The 16423-nt window shown below is 39.0% G+C and overlaps 1 protein-coding gene across 1 annotated transcript; it reads left to right on the top strand.

The window, feature by feature from the left end:
* The first annotated feature begins 14682 nt into the window (after window positions 1-14682).
* LOC129738918 (general odorant-binding protein 99b-like) lies at window positions 14683-15847 on the top strand. Its single transcript, XM_055730248.1, has 2 exons — window positions 14683-14996; window positions 15066-15847. The coding sequence occupies exons 1-2, from the start codon at window positions 14952-14954 to the stop codon at window positions 15459-15461; spliced, it is 441 nt and encodes a 146-aa protein (XP_055586223.1). The 5' UTR covers window positions 14683-14951; the 3' UTR covers window positions 15462-15847.
* The last annotated feature ends 576 nt before the right edge of the window (window positions 15848-16423 follow it).

Genomic DNA, 16423 nt, shown 5'->3' with positions numbered 1-16423 from the left:
CAGTAGCTTTTATATCTGGCCAACCGAGCCGGGATCTTGGCCACATAATGCCGGCTGACCCAGTGTCACATAATACCTACTTGTAGCGCTACATCCATATAGCTGACCATCGCATGATTGAAAAAGTAAATCAAATGTGATCATTTTCTGGGGCGTTGTGGCGTATTTGGTCCCTGAAAAAGTAGAAACATGTATTTTATCAGTCGTTGTCGATTTGAAGCATTTCAATTTTCAGAAGGATTTTAGATAACGCTGGTTTAATTTAACCTAGTTGAAACAAATATTGAAAAACCTTCTTTTTATTTTTTTCAAATTAACTCAAATGAATTCAAATAAGTCTGGTTATTTTTTTTAAATTTTATTATTGGGGATATTAATTCTTCTGGAGGAATTCGTTCATACTCACGTCATTATTTAATTTAATTCAACATTGCAATAATTGCAGTCAGGTTCTTGCCAAGAAACCGTCCATGGGGATGGGGGGGTTCGAAATTCCAATTCAGCTAAAAATAATAACAACACCAAAAATACAAATAAGTAAGGAAATGGATTTCTGACATCATTTTCTTACTCATAATTATCTTACAAACTCAAAAAATAACAAATGTGACTAATAAAATAAATCAAAATTTCCAAAACAAATTACAATTAAAATTTCAAATGAATAAAATTTTCAAAAAGTCATTGAAAAATTTTTCAAAAGGATGTTTGTTAATCTGAATTTGAAATTTGCTGTACAATAATTTCTAAGCAGTCTGGTTTTTAAATTTAAAATAAATATTCCCAAAACACAGATTTAGAAAAAAAAAATTTCTTAAATAGATGTCCGATTAGGTAAAAGTTGCTACTCCGTGATTGACAAGAACCATCAAAATTGTTCATAGATCCAAATAAACGGGGCTTGGGATTAGCTTACCATTTTCTGTGTAGACGTTTCGAAAGTTTCTTATCCTATAGGGTCAATAACGGCGCCGACCACGTCCTTACGGTTCATCGGGGGAAAAGGAAGGATTGTTAGTTCGACTTCCGTTGCAACTAGAGACACCTCTAAATCTCAAAAGTCGTCACAGGAAGGGTGGTTTGTTAGTGGGGAAGGTAAATAAGATCTGGATTCCTTTTAGGAAGGGATGTGATCAAAGCAAAGTTAAGTATTTAATGATCGTCGCGTCACACGCTATCGAGTACATCGCGTTTTTATTCTGAGCAAATACGTTCTAACGTGTCATACACGTACAATGTTCTTAGCAACGGTGCAACTCACCGGATTTTATCACACGTTTAAAACGAGAAGAGCAAAAACGACCTAACGAGCAAAAACGTTCTAACGCCTTTATTAGGAAAAAATTAAATAGTAACTAGAAAATAGTCATAAACCATAGTAGATACAGCTTTTTTCTATTTTTCGAAAAAAAAAAACCGTTTTTTATAGACAAACTATTGTAATTTTTGGGAATAATTTTGTCTATGTTCCTGAATTCTGAGTTTTGGTGATTTAAAGCACAAACAAAGCTGATAATGTTACTTTAATTTATCGGCCTTATCCATGAAAAGTGATGTCCTTTTTAGTAGGGACATCTAAAGATTATGAAATTTTTATAGATGGATAGAAGGTTAGATGAAATGTAAGATGGTGAAAATGAGCGGGTAGATTTGATTTAGAAGTATTATCATCACTTATCAAATTCACTTTTCACCGATAAGGCCGATAAATTAAAGTAACAAACATAAATAACGGTGATTAATCCTTCATAAAATTAAATAACTTTGGCCAAAAATAAATAAAAACACGACGTCATAGCATCGGTGACAGGTCACTATCAGACTATCGACCGTACTGTTTCGCATCCAAACCCCGGATGTAACAAACGCGATGATAACAAACTGAGAAGACTATACATCGATAGATGCATTTCTGATTTAAAGGGAGCATATCTGAGCGATCTTATATCATCTTTTTGTTCGTTCGCACTGCAGTTTTCATCTTGTGGGGCGAACCACGCTTGGCCTACTAATGTGTGGTGGTAAATGCAATGTTTCAAAATAAATGCTACCCGCTCTTTTCACCATCTTTCATTTCATCTAACCATGGTTGTCCATTTCTCCCCGAGCAGCTTGAAAAATGCAACTCAGTGAACTTTTCGGTCTGAAACACTTGCCCTGCTCTGTTAAGACGCCGGGCGTACACCCAATCTAAGAGCAGAGAACGCTTCGCCAGGGTGAGAGCAAGAGAAAAAAAATCACACATTAAGGGTAGGGGAGCAGCGCTAAAGCAACTCAGTAGGCTTGGTTCTTTCCCAACAAGAAAAGGAAGAAGAAGAAGAAGCAATATAGTTTCGTGCTGTTGGTTTGCCTACTGTGGTAGGTAGGAAGAGAAGGAAAAAAAATGCACTTCAGTTGTGTGTTTCGAGATTTCTCTTGCTCACACAGTAGTGTTGCTATTGGGGGCATTGGGGCACTTGGCTTCGGCTGTACTCGGAAACGAGTGTAGAGCATTTCGGAATGAAGTGTGGTGCTCTACAAATCGTAGAAGATAACGGTGCGATTCACACAGCGCACTGTCGGATTTGAGAAGTGCGAACCAACCATGCATCTAACCTTCTATCTATAAAAATTTCATAATCTTTAGATGGCCCTACTAAAAAGGACATCACTTTTCACCGATAAGGCCGAAAAATTAAAATAGCAAACATAAATTTCCTACGTTGATTGATACTTTATAATGCTGATGATTTTTAGTCAATTTCATTCAAATCGACTGATATTGTCTGAATGACACTGAGCATAAACCTTTAATTTTTCTCCTATTCAAAAATTCACATTTCTAATCGCGATTATTTATGGAATTAAATTTGTATTCGAATTAAATTTTATTTTCTAAATCTGTGTTTTGTTAATATTTAGGTAGCGCTGAGATGGTCGTGCGTACTGGGTTCGATTCCCGGTACCGGCGAAAAAACTTTGGGGTTTGAATCCCCTAAGTTGCCGATAGGTAAGATGTGTTGCCATACATAACTAAATATATAATTTAAATAATTCGGAGGGAAAACATCTGGGGAAAATCTAAAGAGACTATTGCAAGCGGAGTGGATTGCCAACCATTGTAGGTCTCTGAAGGTTGGGTGTGGAAGCCCTAGGAGCAATTCGAAGGCCACACAGACATAGGCTGAACCTTGCTACCAATGATGGAGGAAACATACATCTGTTTTTGGGAATACAGTAAAGTTTTTTTACGCGGTAATACGTACCGCGTAAAAAAATCCGCTCAGGTCTCATGTCTCTTTTCTCAGGTCTCAGGTTTGTGGTCTCAAAAATATTCTTAGTTCTTTTCTTTGCAAAGGCCCTTTTTATCTTTTTTATATTTAAAAAAAAAATGTTTTTGTTTTTTTTTGACTTAGGAATATTTTCTCTCAAATACCGCATTAAGTCCAAAAACCACGTTAATTTCTGAAAACCGTGTAAAAAAGCCGTCTAAAAAAACCGAGCGAAAAAATCGCGTAAAAGCCATACTGTATTTATTTAAAATTTTAATACAAGACTGCTTAGAAATGATTGTGAAGCAAATTCCGTACATTCATTAGACAATTTAAATAAAATTTGATGTTTTTCACCATTTAAGAAGGATTTTCGATTTTAATTAACACTTCTTACCGTTATAAAAACTTATTTATAGAATTTTATTGTTTATTAAAGGGAGAAACATTCTGATGCTTATGGTTTAATGACTGATTTGGTAGATTTTAGCGTCCTGAACTCAAATATTTTGTCAAATTTGGTCTATCACATTTGAGGCTCTCAGAACCTACAGCTTTGGCTGTGACAAAATAATGAGTTAATGATGCCAAACAGTTTTTCACATTTCAAACTATATTTGATGATTTTTTTTTGGATTTTTAGAACTTTTTTACAAACTTTTACATTTGATAGAAAAATACAAATTCTTGAAAAATACACGGAAAATGGCCAAACACATCAATTTAACAGCGTGTTTTCTTAAAATAAGCTTTTATGCACTTATACCCCTTTGGCTCCAAGGGCCTCATTTAGTTTCGGTGATATGGAGTTTTAAAATGTGTCAGTTTGAAGTGAAATCAATCGTGGATAACGGATTCACTATTAAACCTTCATGTAAGAAAAAAAAACAGGTTTGATTTATTCTACAGGATTCAATTTAGGAATAATGTTTTGAAGATAATGATGCATGATCTAATAATGCAAAATTAGACAGTTTATCAAAATTTGGAAAAAATATCATTAGGTACAAGCATTTTTGAAATTACTGCAGAAATAAAAAAAAACTTGTTTTCGTTTTACAAATTCGTTGAAACTTAAAAACGATTACATTTATGCTTAAAAAATTTAACAAAAATTTAATTTGGTTTGAAATTTCTATCAAAATTCATTAAATGAGGAAAAATAAACAATATGAAAACTTCTTTAGTTTTTTTTTCGCAGAACTCAAAGTTACCGTAAAACGGGGTAACTTTGATCATCGGGGTATCTTTGACCAACAATAAATTATTGCACATTACCATCAATAACTCAGTCAATAGTTTGAATTTTTGAAAACTGTTTTCTACGTTTGAAGGTCTATGAATTGAGAATCAAATAGACAAAATTTGGTTTGTATTTACAATTTTTTTCTGTTAGTAAAAATGTAATTACAAAATTTTAAAATGTCTACTTTTTCCAAGGCTTGCAAACAAACAGCTCTCCTGATGAACCAAAAAAGCATTTAGTAGCAAACAGGTTGTTGAATGTTAAAGAACTACTTTTTTTCTTTGTATTTATATAGTTGTAGTGTTATTTTTACAGTATTTTAGTTATAAATTTTTGATATTTAAAAAATTGGGATATTTTCCAAGAATAAGCCCGTATTGAACAAATTGATAGAAACCTAATAAAATGGTTATCTTTGAAGAAAAAACCAAAATGGAATAAGTGGGAGGGCTAACAGGAATGTGTTAAGGAAAAATTTCATGTGTATTTTTTAGTTCAAACTATTTAGCAATTGTTTAAATTTTTGCCCCTTAATGTATGCAACATAATAGTACTTTTTTCAATTATAAATGTTTTTCAAAGAAAACGTTAAAAAGCAAGATAAAATTGATAAACTAGCATTTTTAAATATTATGAAGATTTTTTGTATCCTTTATGATCGAGAAAATTCGTTAAAACCCACAAAATAGAGACTGACCAATGTAACCCCAAAGCATCAAATTCAAAACAGAGACGAAATCGATTTTTAAATCAAACTCAAAGTGGTCCAATAAATTTCTGCAACCATGATTCACGTTCATTGGAGTCCAGTACTGATTTTAAAAATATGAAACATGCCACATTCCTCTTGAAAGAAAAAATAATCGAAAAATATTGAAAAAAGTGATCAATATTACCCCGGATTACGGTACTTGAAATCTTGAAGAAAATTGATATTTGGTTAAAAATTTTAATTTTAAAATGTTATGATGTTGTTATAAAGTTTTATCAAAAAAGTGCAGAACTTTCTTCAATAATTTAACCTGTTTGCAAAGGTTTTTTCAATAACAAAAGATGATAGAAAAATTGCATATTTAGATTCAGGGCACTCAAATTAGTCGAAATTTCGTTTTAAATCCATTGCACTTCAGAAAAATGTAATTTTTTGGCCTCGTGCAATTTATAAAAACCTTTTTAAATATGTGTTGAGCATTGAGAAGAACCAGGAAAAAAAAATAATTGAGGCTGAAATTGGTTTCTTTAAGAATATTTCAGATCAGTACAATATTTGTAATGACATGAACATTTTTTTAAATATTTTTTTAGTAATAAAGTAGAATATATTAGGTGGATAAACCTCTCATCACAACTTTTATTTAATTTTTATTTTATAGATAATGTAATGATAATATAATCCTTATATCATTTAATGATAACAAAATGATGATGACATAGTTTATCACATCGTGAGATAGTTTTTCAAGTTTTTAATGCTCATAGAGAATTAAAAAAAAGCAATAGATGTACAATTGTTTACATTTGTCGATGCCGTAAAAACCTTACTCAGTATGAAGGATTGGCTTAATAAAATCACCTACAAACTTTTTTTTTGCTTTTATTATCCTCTCCCAACACTGTTGGTATAAACATATTTTTCGGACAGCCACCGAATTTTTTAAATAAATATTTTTAAAGTTCAGTTATCAGTCCGTGCTAAAATGCATAAAAATGCAAATCAAAGATTCACCATTTAAATCTTGTTTCCATATGTTGGAATATGATTGTTATGCATCTCGCGTTTAAAAATTTCAAAATTCCATCCATCCGAACATTATTTTTTATGATATCATGTAGTAGAATTTTATGTACTATATTTTCCCCCTAAATGTATGCAGCATCATTTTCTTCAATACCTTTTTTAACAAAAAAAATATGTAAAATTGAATTCGAACAAATTACTGCATAAGTGCTTTATGCGTGTTAATATCACATATATTTAAAAAAAACTATAAATTTCCAAACGTTTTCATTTGATTAATGATTTAAAAGAAAGTTTGTTGCTACTTACCCCTTTTCTTAGTAGGGTCAAAATCGCATGTTTTTGTAAATTTAAAAATAACTGGTGAAACTTATAAATTTTCTGACTTGACTATGTCAATTTGATGTCCCATCAACTTTCGAACTTTTTATATACGAGTGGTATGATTATCGGTAGACATTAAGTTTTTAGAAGCCATTGAAGTTGAAAAATGTTGCATGATGTTCCAGTTGACGGTATAAACGCGATGATTAGCGTGGAAATAAGGCTGTTAGGCTATAAATAATAGAGATGTACCGAATAATCGGTCGGCCGAATACCGCCGAAAAACCGTTAGGCCGAATATTCGGCTCACCGAATAGTTGAGCTAAGTATTCGGCCGAATAGGCCGAATATCTACTAAGGACTTGTAAATTTTTCAAATAATTTTGGATAATTTTTCAAATATCCAAAAGTAATTATGTAAAAGCTACACAATCATTAAAAACATATGGTTTCAGCGAAACATCTATGATGTATCCGCGTATCTTTTACTGTAGATCGTTCAGGAGAAGGCTGACAAGTATCGCTTCATACTTTGATTATAGGTTATTCCAGATTTTCTGGATATATTCAGGTTTTCCCATAAATCCAGAAAAGAATCTAGATTAGTCAAATCTGGCCGAGATGTCCAGATATTGTTTACAACTTCCCGAGTTTTGCTCGGGTTTATACAGATTATTTGCTAAATCAAATCAAAAACTCAAATTGCTTTTTAATTATATTTAGATCTTGTCTTCAATAACGATTTTTCATAAATTTAAAAACATGCATAAATTTTGAACTTTTTAATTTTTTTTCAACAATCGTCCTGAATGCCTGATTGTTTGGATACGTGTGGTTGAAAGTATGATATGCTTTTGAAAATACCTTGCTAAAATTCGACCTTCATCAAATTCAACATCAGAGAAGCAATTTCAAATAGCTTGGCACCTGTTTCGACATGTTTTGCACCAGATTTCAGAGGAACGCAATCTCTTTGGAGATAAACGCTCTAGAAACGACTAGTCATCTGATGTTTTTTCAGTTATTAATAACATTTTAAAAATCAGAAAGACACCTGCTGAGGGTAAAAGTTTAAGGCTTAAAACCCTCTTTAAATAAACGTACGACAACAAAAAAGACCCCTTCTTGAAAAATATCTTGTAATACATCATCCGATAACATCATCTGGTTGAGAATAATCGACTTAAAACATGAGGGGCATTAATATGGAACAAATGGAAACCATTGAAATAATCGCTTAAGATTTTTTCATTGAAAACTCAATAGAATATTCGACCGAATATTCGGCCGAATATTCGGCCGAATATTCGGCCGAATATTCGTTTGGCCGAATAGTTGAAAAGGTCAATATTCGGTATTCGGCCGTTCGCCGAATACCACTATTCGGTACATCTCTAATAAATAATTTTTTTTATTTTTATTTTTCAAGGAATATACATGTTAATTGAATTCATATATCGTTAATGAATTTTAAAATGGTGTCACCTTGATATTTGAGAACATAGTTTTTGGGAACGTTTACAGTTTCCCTTTCTTCCTGGAACGATACTCCACACAGCTGATTTGCTTACCTTCAGCGCTGTGAGATGCAATTGTTGAGACGCGCCAAATTATCAACAGTAGGAAGACGCGCTCAGGCGACCGACCGTTTACCAATCATCGGGCATAATTCTACCTTTTTGTTTGTCGATCTGTTGTGGCTGCGCCAGTGTGTGATTCAATAATAATTTAAGGGAACATAAACATAAATGCGGAAAGTGTTTGAATGTTTCTCTCTGGCTCCGATGGTCGAGCAAGGTTGATAAACTCCATAATCAGCCGTATAGGGATGATCACAAAACTGTTTTTAATGCTAGTAAAACTTATGCTTAATTCAATTAGAAATGGGCCACTTTCTTTTGCTGATAGCTCATGTCCTAGTTATCGGACATACGGTGAGGGGCATCAAGGAGGTCAAGGCTCATACCGGAATTTTTAATTTTGAATAAGCGAAATACTATGAGTAGATCGCTGAAATGTCCTGCAATTTTTTTCCGAAAAGCTGAAAATTTTGGCTAGCTATGACTATTAATACCTGGCATCAAACAAGTTTTGCTAGTTTCAGAGCTCGTATGCTGTATAGTCGGTAAAGAGGCAATAAGACAGATGATTTCTGATGGCCAACACAACTTACGAATAACCCTATGTCAAACAAATTCCAGCGTTTGAATCCTATAACATTTCTTAGCGCGGCAAGGCTCGGAGGCGCACAACTCAGATGCTCCCCGGCGAAGGAGTCACCCTATACCGGTCGCGGACTTGCCTAGTTCCAACTCCTCTACAGTCATGATCCGGGTGAACCCATCGCTGACCACGCGCCAAATGCATACCATCACTCACACATCCTCCGCACGATGTTGTCGGCTGTCGTGTCTGATCCGCAGGCAGCAAGTATGTATGTTAGTGCGTACCCCTTCGAACCTCGGACAGTTGAACACTACGGGCTCAGGTGTCTCAACTGTGTCACCCACTGTGACCTCTTCGGTTGATGGGCCCAATGCCAGGAGAACCACGTCGTCGGCGAATCTCATAAGTGTCTCTCCCGTGGGGGGACGCAGTCTCAGCAATTCGTCGTTAACGATGTTCCACAATACCGGGCCAAGTATCGATCCTTGTGGAACCCCTGCCGAGACTCTCACTGTTTCCAGTCCCTCACTGATCATAGTTGGCGATTACGGAAGTAACACTACACCATCCTACAGATATAACTAACGCTGTTGAAGGCGTTCTTCACGTCAAGGGTGACCACTGCGCAAAACCGGTCTCCTTTCCTCTTCTTCAGCCTGGCTTTGTCTGCTCATTCAATGACTAGTCGAATGACATCCCTTGTCAGGTTTTTCGCAGACAAGTTTTTCATGTTCCGCTCCCAATTTAACACATCGACAAAGACGTTCCGGTTGAATTGTGTTGTCTTTCAGAGGCGTGCTCCTGTTTTTGACCCTTTTCTACCTGTCCGCGTACTTGTGATGACGGATCGCAAAGTGATCGCTATAGGTGAACACGACGCTCACCCTCCAGTGGCTCGTTCAGCCAGGACTACAGAAAGTGACGTCAATAATGGACTCGTCGCTCTCATTCCTGTGGTAGGTTCTTGTGACGCATACATTCCCCAGGTCTACGTTCAGCCTTGCTAGGGCTTCCAGTAGAAGTTCTCCCCTGGGGTTTGTAACGTGACCACTCCATTCTCCGGACCACGCGTTGAAGTCCCCGCCTAGGACAACGGGGCTCCTACCCGTGAGACCTTCAACAATTTTGTCCATCATGACGCCGAACCTCTCCAGGGACCATTTTGGAGGGGCGTAGCAGCAACAGACGAAGATCCCGTTGACTTTGGCTATCACGAAGCCTCGGCTATCCTCCAGCCGACACCATTATTTGTATCGGGTATCTTTCTGTAACCCATATCGCGGCCAGTTTGGCTTTATCGATTACCCAATTATGTATTACCATCCGAGGTCCTGCGATACGGGTCTGCCACTAACGCCATGTCCAACTTTTCCTCGTATACCATCAGCCGCAACAGCTGGTGTGCTGAGTGGCAGTGGTTGAGGTTTAGCTGAACTGGTTCTATTCCCGCGCTGTCGCCTTTTGAAAAAAACGGGGCACCTAGGGCTGCCAGCCCTGTGTCCTGGTAGATCTGGTAGCCCTGGATGGCAATCTGGCAGATGGACACCCCCACCTTTAGCCGCCCACACTTAAGCTCTGCTCTGGGCTGGTAGTTCCACCTCCTCATGGTCCAGAGCGAAAACGTGTCTACAAATCCGGCGATTGCAGATGTACCGCTAAGAGAACTATCACGAAACTTACTAGAGGCCGTCGACGGATCTGCCAAATCCGCCCGGAAGCAGTGGTACACCCGGGTATTTATTTAGGTACCAGTTCTGCTTTGCGACGTAGTTCCACCTTCCCGTGGTGCAGAGTGGAAACACTGACCACACTGACATGACACTTAGAACAAAAATTCAACCATTTTCTGTCTAATTCTTTGTTGTCAGATTTTGAAGGTTCGCAATATCGATGACAAAAAATGCCCTATAGGAAAAATGGTCCTGTTTAGCCCGATTTTATCGTAGATATTGCGTGTTTTATTTTTAAAGTCGGGTGGCATTTCCTAACTGGGATAGCATTTCTTCAAATCGATCGATGAGCACTCTGGAATCGACATTACGTACTGTTGGAAAAATTATCCAGAACACGAAATCGAGTGTCCAGTCAGTATGGTCAGTGGTGGAATCGTGTCTGCAAGTCCGGCGTATTGCAGATGTACGGCCAAGACAACTACACTAAACCCACTAGAGGCTGTCGACGGGTCTGCCAAATCCGCGCGTACTTAGGTACCAGTACTTGGGTGTGAGCGTGAGGGTCCAACACGCGTTCGGGGGGTCATGGCCCTGATATGCGGATGTGACCGGAGGGAGAGCGATCGCCAACTCGTTTTGCACTTTGGTGGGTAAGCACCCGACTCGCAAAACGAGTAGATGCGCAAAGTGGTGGCCAATGGTGGGCCGATCACTTAGGGATGTGTTTTACACGTCAGTGTCTGAGAGGCACAGTTTGCCGGAGGTGTCAGGGTTCGACACGCGTTTCGGGAATTGATACGCCTGAACCGCGAGTGTGACCTGATAAGGGCGGTCCATAGCTCGATCTGCGCTTCGGGTGAGTCAAGCGCCCGACTTGAAGATTGAGTAGTTGCGCTGAGTAGTGACTTAAGTCAACACTAATTGTGAGTTCGGAGGAGTCTGAGTCCTACACGTGGCTAAGGGGCTTACCCCCCCTACCCGCGTGTTTGAACAGAGAAAGTGTCGTCGACAACTCGCTTTGTGCTTTCGGACTTCCTGGACTGGATTCACAAAGTTAGTAGTTGCGCTGAGTGGGGACCTCATTCACACGATGAGATGTTGGGTCCTAACTCGTCAGAGGAGAGGCTGCGCATCGAGTTGTGTTAGAATGAGGGATTGCTGATAGAGGTTTTGGAAACGAGTATTGCCTTGGAGCGCACTAGCGCGAATTGACCTCCCACTATTGAGGCAAAGTGTGTCAAACAGTTCGAGGTGGGAACAATGGTCAGTGGCCCCAGGTGAACTTTATGGCGTGGGGGGTACAGTGTTCCTTAGCATTGTATCATGAGTCGTCCAATTCCACCCATGGACCCAGAGTAGCAAACTGGGCGGACGCGGTGGCTCGCCACGCCTTGGAATGCAATCCGTAAAATGGATTTACCACCTGGGTTAACAAATAATAAAAAAAAAGATGTTGATCTAAATGAAACTTAAACTCGAAGGGGTGATTTGATGTTGAAAGCACATCAACGCACTTTTTGTGACATACCGAATCCCTTTTGAGCACTTTTGTGCCCTTTATGTGTTTTAAGTCCCATACAACGTACGTATAGATCACTTTTGCAACTTTCAAGTTCGTAAATGAGTACATATAGTTCACTCATGGGAATTGAGCAAAACAAGTCACATACAACGTACATATTAATCACTTTTGCAACTTTCAAGTTCATTATTGAGTACATAAAGTTCACTAAAAGGAATTGGGCAGTTGATTCTCTTTGTCAGCCGAAATGTAACTTTCAATGCCTTCATTCAAGTAAATATGTGACTTTTGGTTGCTTGGGATCTCTTCGCCGTCTTCAGTCGACCCAGGGAGTCTTCAAATTCTCGGTGCTCCTTGGCACGTAGCGGTCTATAAAGCTATTCAGACATGCGAAAAGGTTTCGGCGCGGCTTTTTTTTCAGTAAACTTGCCGACACTAGGGATTGTATAAGGAATCTCTGGAATTCCTGCCGACTGACTAGCGGCTAGTCTCACATGCCCCCAGCAAGCATAAAATCGCATTAAAAATGATAACTCAAGTCATTTTAAACGTTACTGCGAATCCTAATTCCAACTAACGCAAGTAAAAGGTCGTAAAAATCGTTACTCGAAGTCGGATTAAATGGTTTAATCGGATGTAATAAATAGTCCGCCATGTTTGCATATTTTGAAGACGATTTCGTTCATTTTTTTCTCTCGCGTGGGTCAAGTGAGACTTCAGCTTTGTTGTTCTCTCTGCGACCTTTTTTTTTGTTTGTTTTGCTGGGATTTTAACACTCTCTCTGCGACCAGCAGTGCAAACAGATGGCTAAAAATCAGATAGTGTATTTGCAAAAATTGTCCAATGACAGAAGCAGCAAATACTGTCGCTGGCAATGGTTCGCAAGCGTTGAGAAAAAAAAACTTGTGCTCTCTTTCATTCTTCCAGTATGTATGAATAAATATCGAATATCATTCGGCTCATTAAGCTTTTTGTGGGGAAATGGAATCGTTGGAATCTTGTCATTGAAGATATATCGCCTCCAATTTTGTAGCTATATGCTATTTTGGTAAGTTTAATACAATATTTTCATCTGGTATAACTGTTTGAATAATTCTAAAAGAAATATGTGGCAACACTGGACGAGAATATAGGAAGTGTAAACAAAAGCACACGTCAGCCGATGATCTATTCTTGTGAGCGACAGACGTGTCTGAGTCAATCTCTGAGTTGATATTAACACGTTCGTCACCACGCTCATTTTGGTAGTTTTTCTAGCCGGGCCCAAAGAAACTCTCGGAGCGAGAAAATAAAGAGGAAGAACTTCTTAATTTGCAACGTGTGGCTAAACTGTGCGGATTACTTGAGTAAGACAGCGTCACCCGCTTTTTGATGTGACGCTATGTTCATCAGCACGGCTGAGAAACCGTTGATGAACGAAGATAACCCGCCGATTATATCTCCACTTTTCAACCTGATCAACCAAAAGTTCGCATGAGGCGACACCCTTTCGACGAATACATCAGCAGAGTAGGAAATTGGTTACGTTAATTGTCTTCAAGTAATCAGTCGGACATCGTCCTGTAGATGGGCAACATTGAGCCTGAAACCGGTCGACAAAAAAGGTTAAAATTACCTTTTTTCCGTTAAGTAAGAACGTTAAGTGTCGTGTCCTATAATACGTCGTGTGTTTTGTGTCCCGTGTGGCTAAATTAAGCGGATTACTTGAGTAAGAGAGCGTCACCCGGTTTTTATGTGACCCCCTCCCTCCTCCCCCCCTCCGAGAAATACACCCATCACCCATCAAAATTGAGAGTTGAGTCACCGATCTTAGAATAAAACGATTAATTTCGGCAACACTCCAAGAACGCAAATATATTCTCATTCGGTTTGTCCTGCTGAGATACCTAGAGGCAAAGAATACGAATGCGTACATGCGAAATCAGTTCGAATCGTACACTCGTACGGTGTGCTCGCCTTTTATCCCCGTGCTTTCAATCATAGCAGTCGACTTCTCAGGCAGGCAAACACGCTTCTCGAAGGGAAACATACGATTCGGATTGTGTTCGTGTGTTTCTCTAGAGGGCGTGTCTTAGATTATTTCGTAGCACTCATCCAAGGCACGCGTATGGTGTGTTCCTCTCTGCCGATTAGATGATGCAAAATCGCTAGAGAGATCGATACGATCCCTCTGTCGATTTGAGTTACCTGTCTGCCGATTCATGTTTACTGTGCTGTATTACAATTGGGCTTCAAAGGAATCGGAGCTAGCAACTAGACGCAAACGGTGTAGGGTGGGTAACTCCAACTGATTTTTGCATTGTCAATCCAGCGAAAGTACAGACGCCGTGCGTGAGTCAGCCGTACGTGCGTCAGCGAGTGTGTTTTGATGAACCTTGGTCAAATCTTGTAAAAGGAATTCAGCAATGGATCGAAAGTGTTTTATTACCCGGCATTTTTTAATTCCATTATTTATTTATTTTTCTCTAGGGATTTTAAGCATCTTTATGGCTTATTCATCCCGAGTCTGTAATGGAATTATATGACAATCTTTGGCTTAACACATCTTCACAGAAAAACATTTTTTCTAATAGCCCACCACACGCGCCTTTAGTTATGCAACTACTCTGACTCACTCCTGCAGTAATCATATTTGAATTTGAGACAGTTGAGGGGGAAAACTTCCAACACAAACACGAAACGCGATTGAAGCTTATCGGCGCACATCGTTCGGGCGCCTGGTTCAGTGCACTTCCAACTACAACAACGCATTCATTGACGATCGGGGCAGGGCAGCCAGGACAGAACCGCGATAAGGCGGGCGACTTTCATAGGGTACTGGTACTCGACCGGGCTAGCTTCCTCGATCGCGGATGCTGACCCATTCAGTCGACAGTTATCAGTGCTTCCGAACGGCAGCAGGGGCTTGAATTTGCGCCCGAAATCAGAAAATTCCTTCGCGGGAGTTCATAACGTTCCTCCTACAGCGTGAGAAAGAAAGAAAGAAGGGTTTTTTTGTAAATTAATAAATAAACAAATAAACGGCTGAATTATGCAGATTGCTAATTTGATTGTGCTAACGAGTTTGCTAGTTGTGGTAGGTAGGGTGTAATTTGGTTGAATCATCTCAGACCGTATTAACGATTTGTGCGTTCGTTTATTGCAGACCACCTCTGGATGGCGGATTCAAACCATCGATGATCTACTTCGACAGAGATCCAAATGCGTACGGATTTTAGATCTTCAGGAGAACGCCGATGTTAGCAATGGACAGATGGGATTGCTCGATTTCCCGGATGATGGCTCGGCCAAGTGCATGGTCAAATGTATCATGAACCGGATGGGATTATTCAATGAGAAACGAGGTGCTCATGTAGGCCGCTTGGTTCGACAAATGAAATTCGCATCTTCCTCCAGCACCAAGGAAATTCGAGATGAAATTCAGTCCTGTGCTGATCGAGACCTTGAGCAGGAAGACGGTTGCGATCGAGCCTATGCGCTGTATCAGTGCATTCAGAACAGTAATCTACTGCAGCTTAAATCTCCGGAACCGGAGTATTGACCTTCCAAAAACTACCACCGATAGAGCAATCAATACCGCCGAAAATTGTGTCATTTCGAAACCAAAGATGTTTTTCGTTTCTTCATTATAATTAAGTCTCCCGCTGTACATAGCACCATTGTAAAGTAGTAGCACCCGTGTGTGTTTTCTTTAAATGTGATAACTGCCGCATTTGCTCTACCCAGAACGCTCAAAACGCCCAGACAGAATCACGCCACTTGCGAGTTTGATAAGTAAATCGCCTGTGTGAAATCAGAACGGAAGTCACGCGAGCTACGCGCTGACGACGGTGAGATTGGACGTGATCGAGCGTTAATGATGCATGTCTGTAATGAAGCAAGAATGGTAGAGTAACTAGAATGTTGGAATAAACTTCTTAGTCAAAACACTTTTTGAAGGTTTCTTTAATATCACAGAACCCTTAATTTCCTCAGCGTATTTTTTCTAACTATGATGTTTTGTAACGCAAATATTTTTTGAAATTTTTTAAACAGTTGATAAAAGGTACTTATGTCGTTTGATTGATTTCTTGTGGCATCAACCTGTTTTCGTCATTTGGGTGTTCCTACACTCAAAGAAGAAGTTGCCAAAAGGACGCGCGCTAATGCCAGTCCTCCTAACCCATTTGTTTTGAGACAAAATACCGTAGTTGGAATATCCTTTTTCCTCCAACTACGACGATTAACCCACGATCAAGGGCCTCGGTTGATCGTCCTTCCTGAACCAAACGAATCGACTGACACAGTAAGCCAGACGCCAGTTGAGGGCCTCTGCCAACACAAATCGTGATCGTCCACGTATTTGAGGTGCCGCCATCCACCGTCAAATGCGGAAACTGATTCCGTTACAACCTTAGCCTTGCCGACTAGGAGTTGGCAGCATCCAGAAGGGCTTGGCCCTCCAGGTATAGTGTGTTTTTTTTGTGCAGTGCAAACGTTGAATAAATGTATTATTGTCGAGAA

Source organism: Uranotaenia lowii, chromosome 1, assembly GCF_029784155.1.
Source record: "Uranotaenia lowii strain MFRU-FL chromosome 1, ASM2978415v1, whole genome shotgun sequence".
In the NCBI taxonomy this organism is placed as follows: Eukaryota; Metazoa; Arthropoda; class Insecta; order Diptera; family Culicidae; genus Uranotaenia; species Uranotaenia lowii.
The sequence above is the reverse complement of the archived record's forward strand: the minus strand, read 5'-3'. Positions and strand labels throughout refer to the sequence as shown.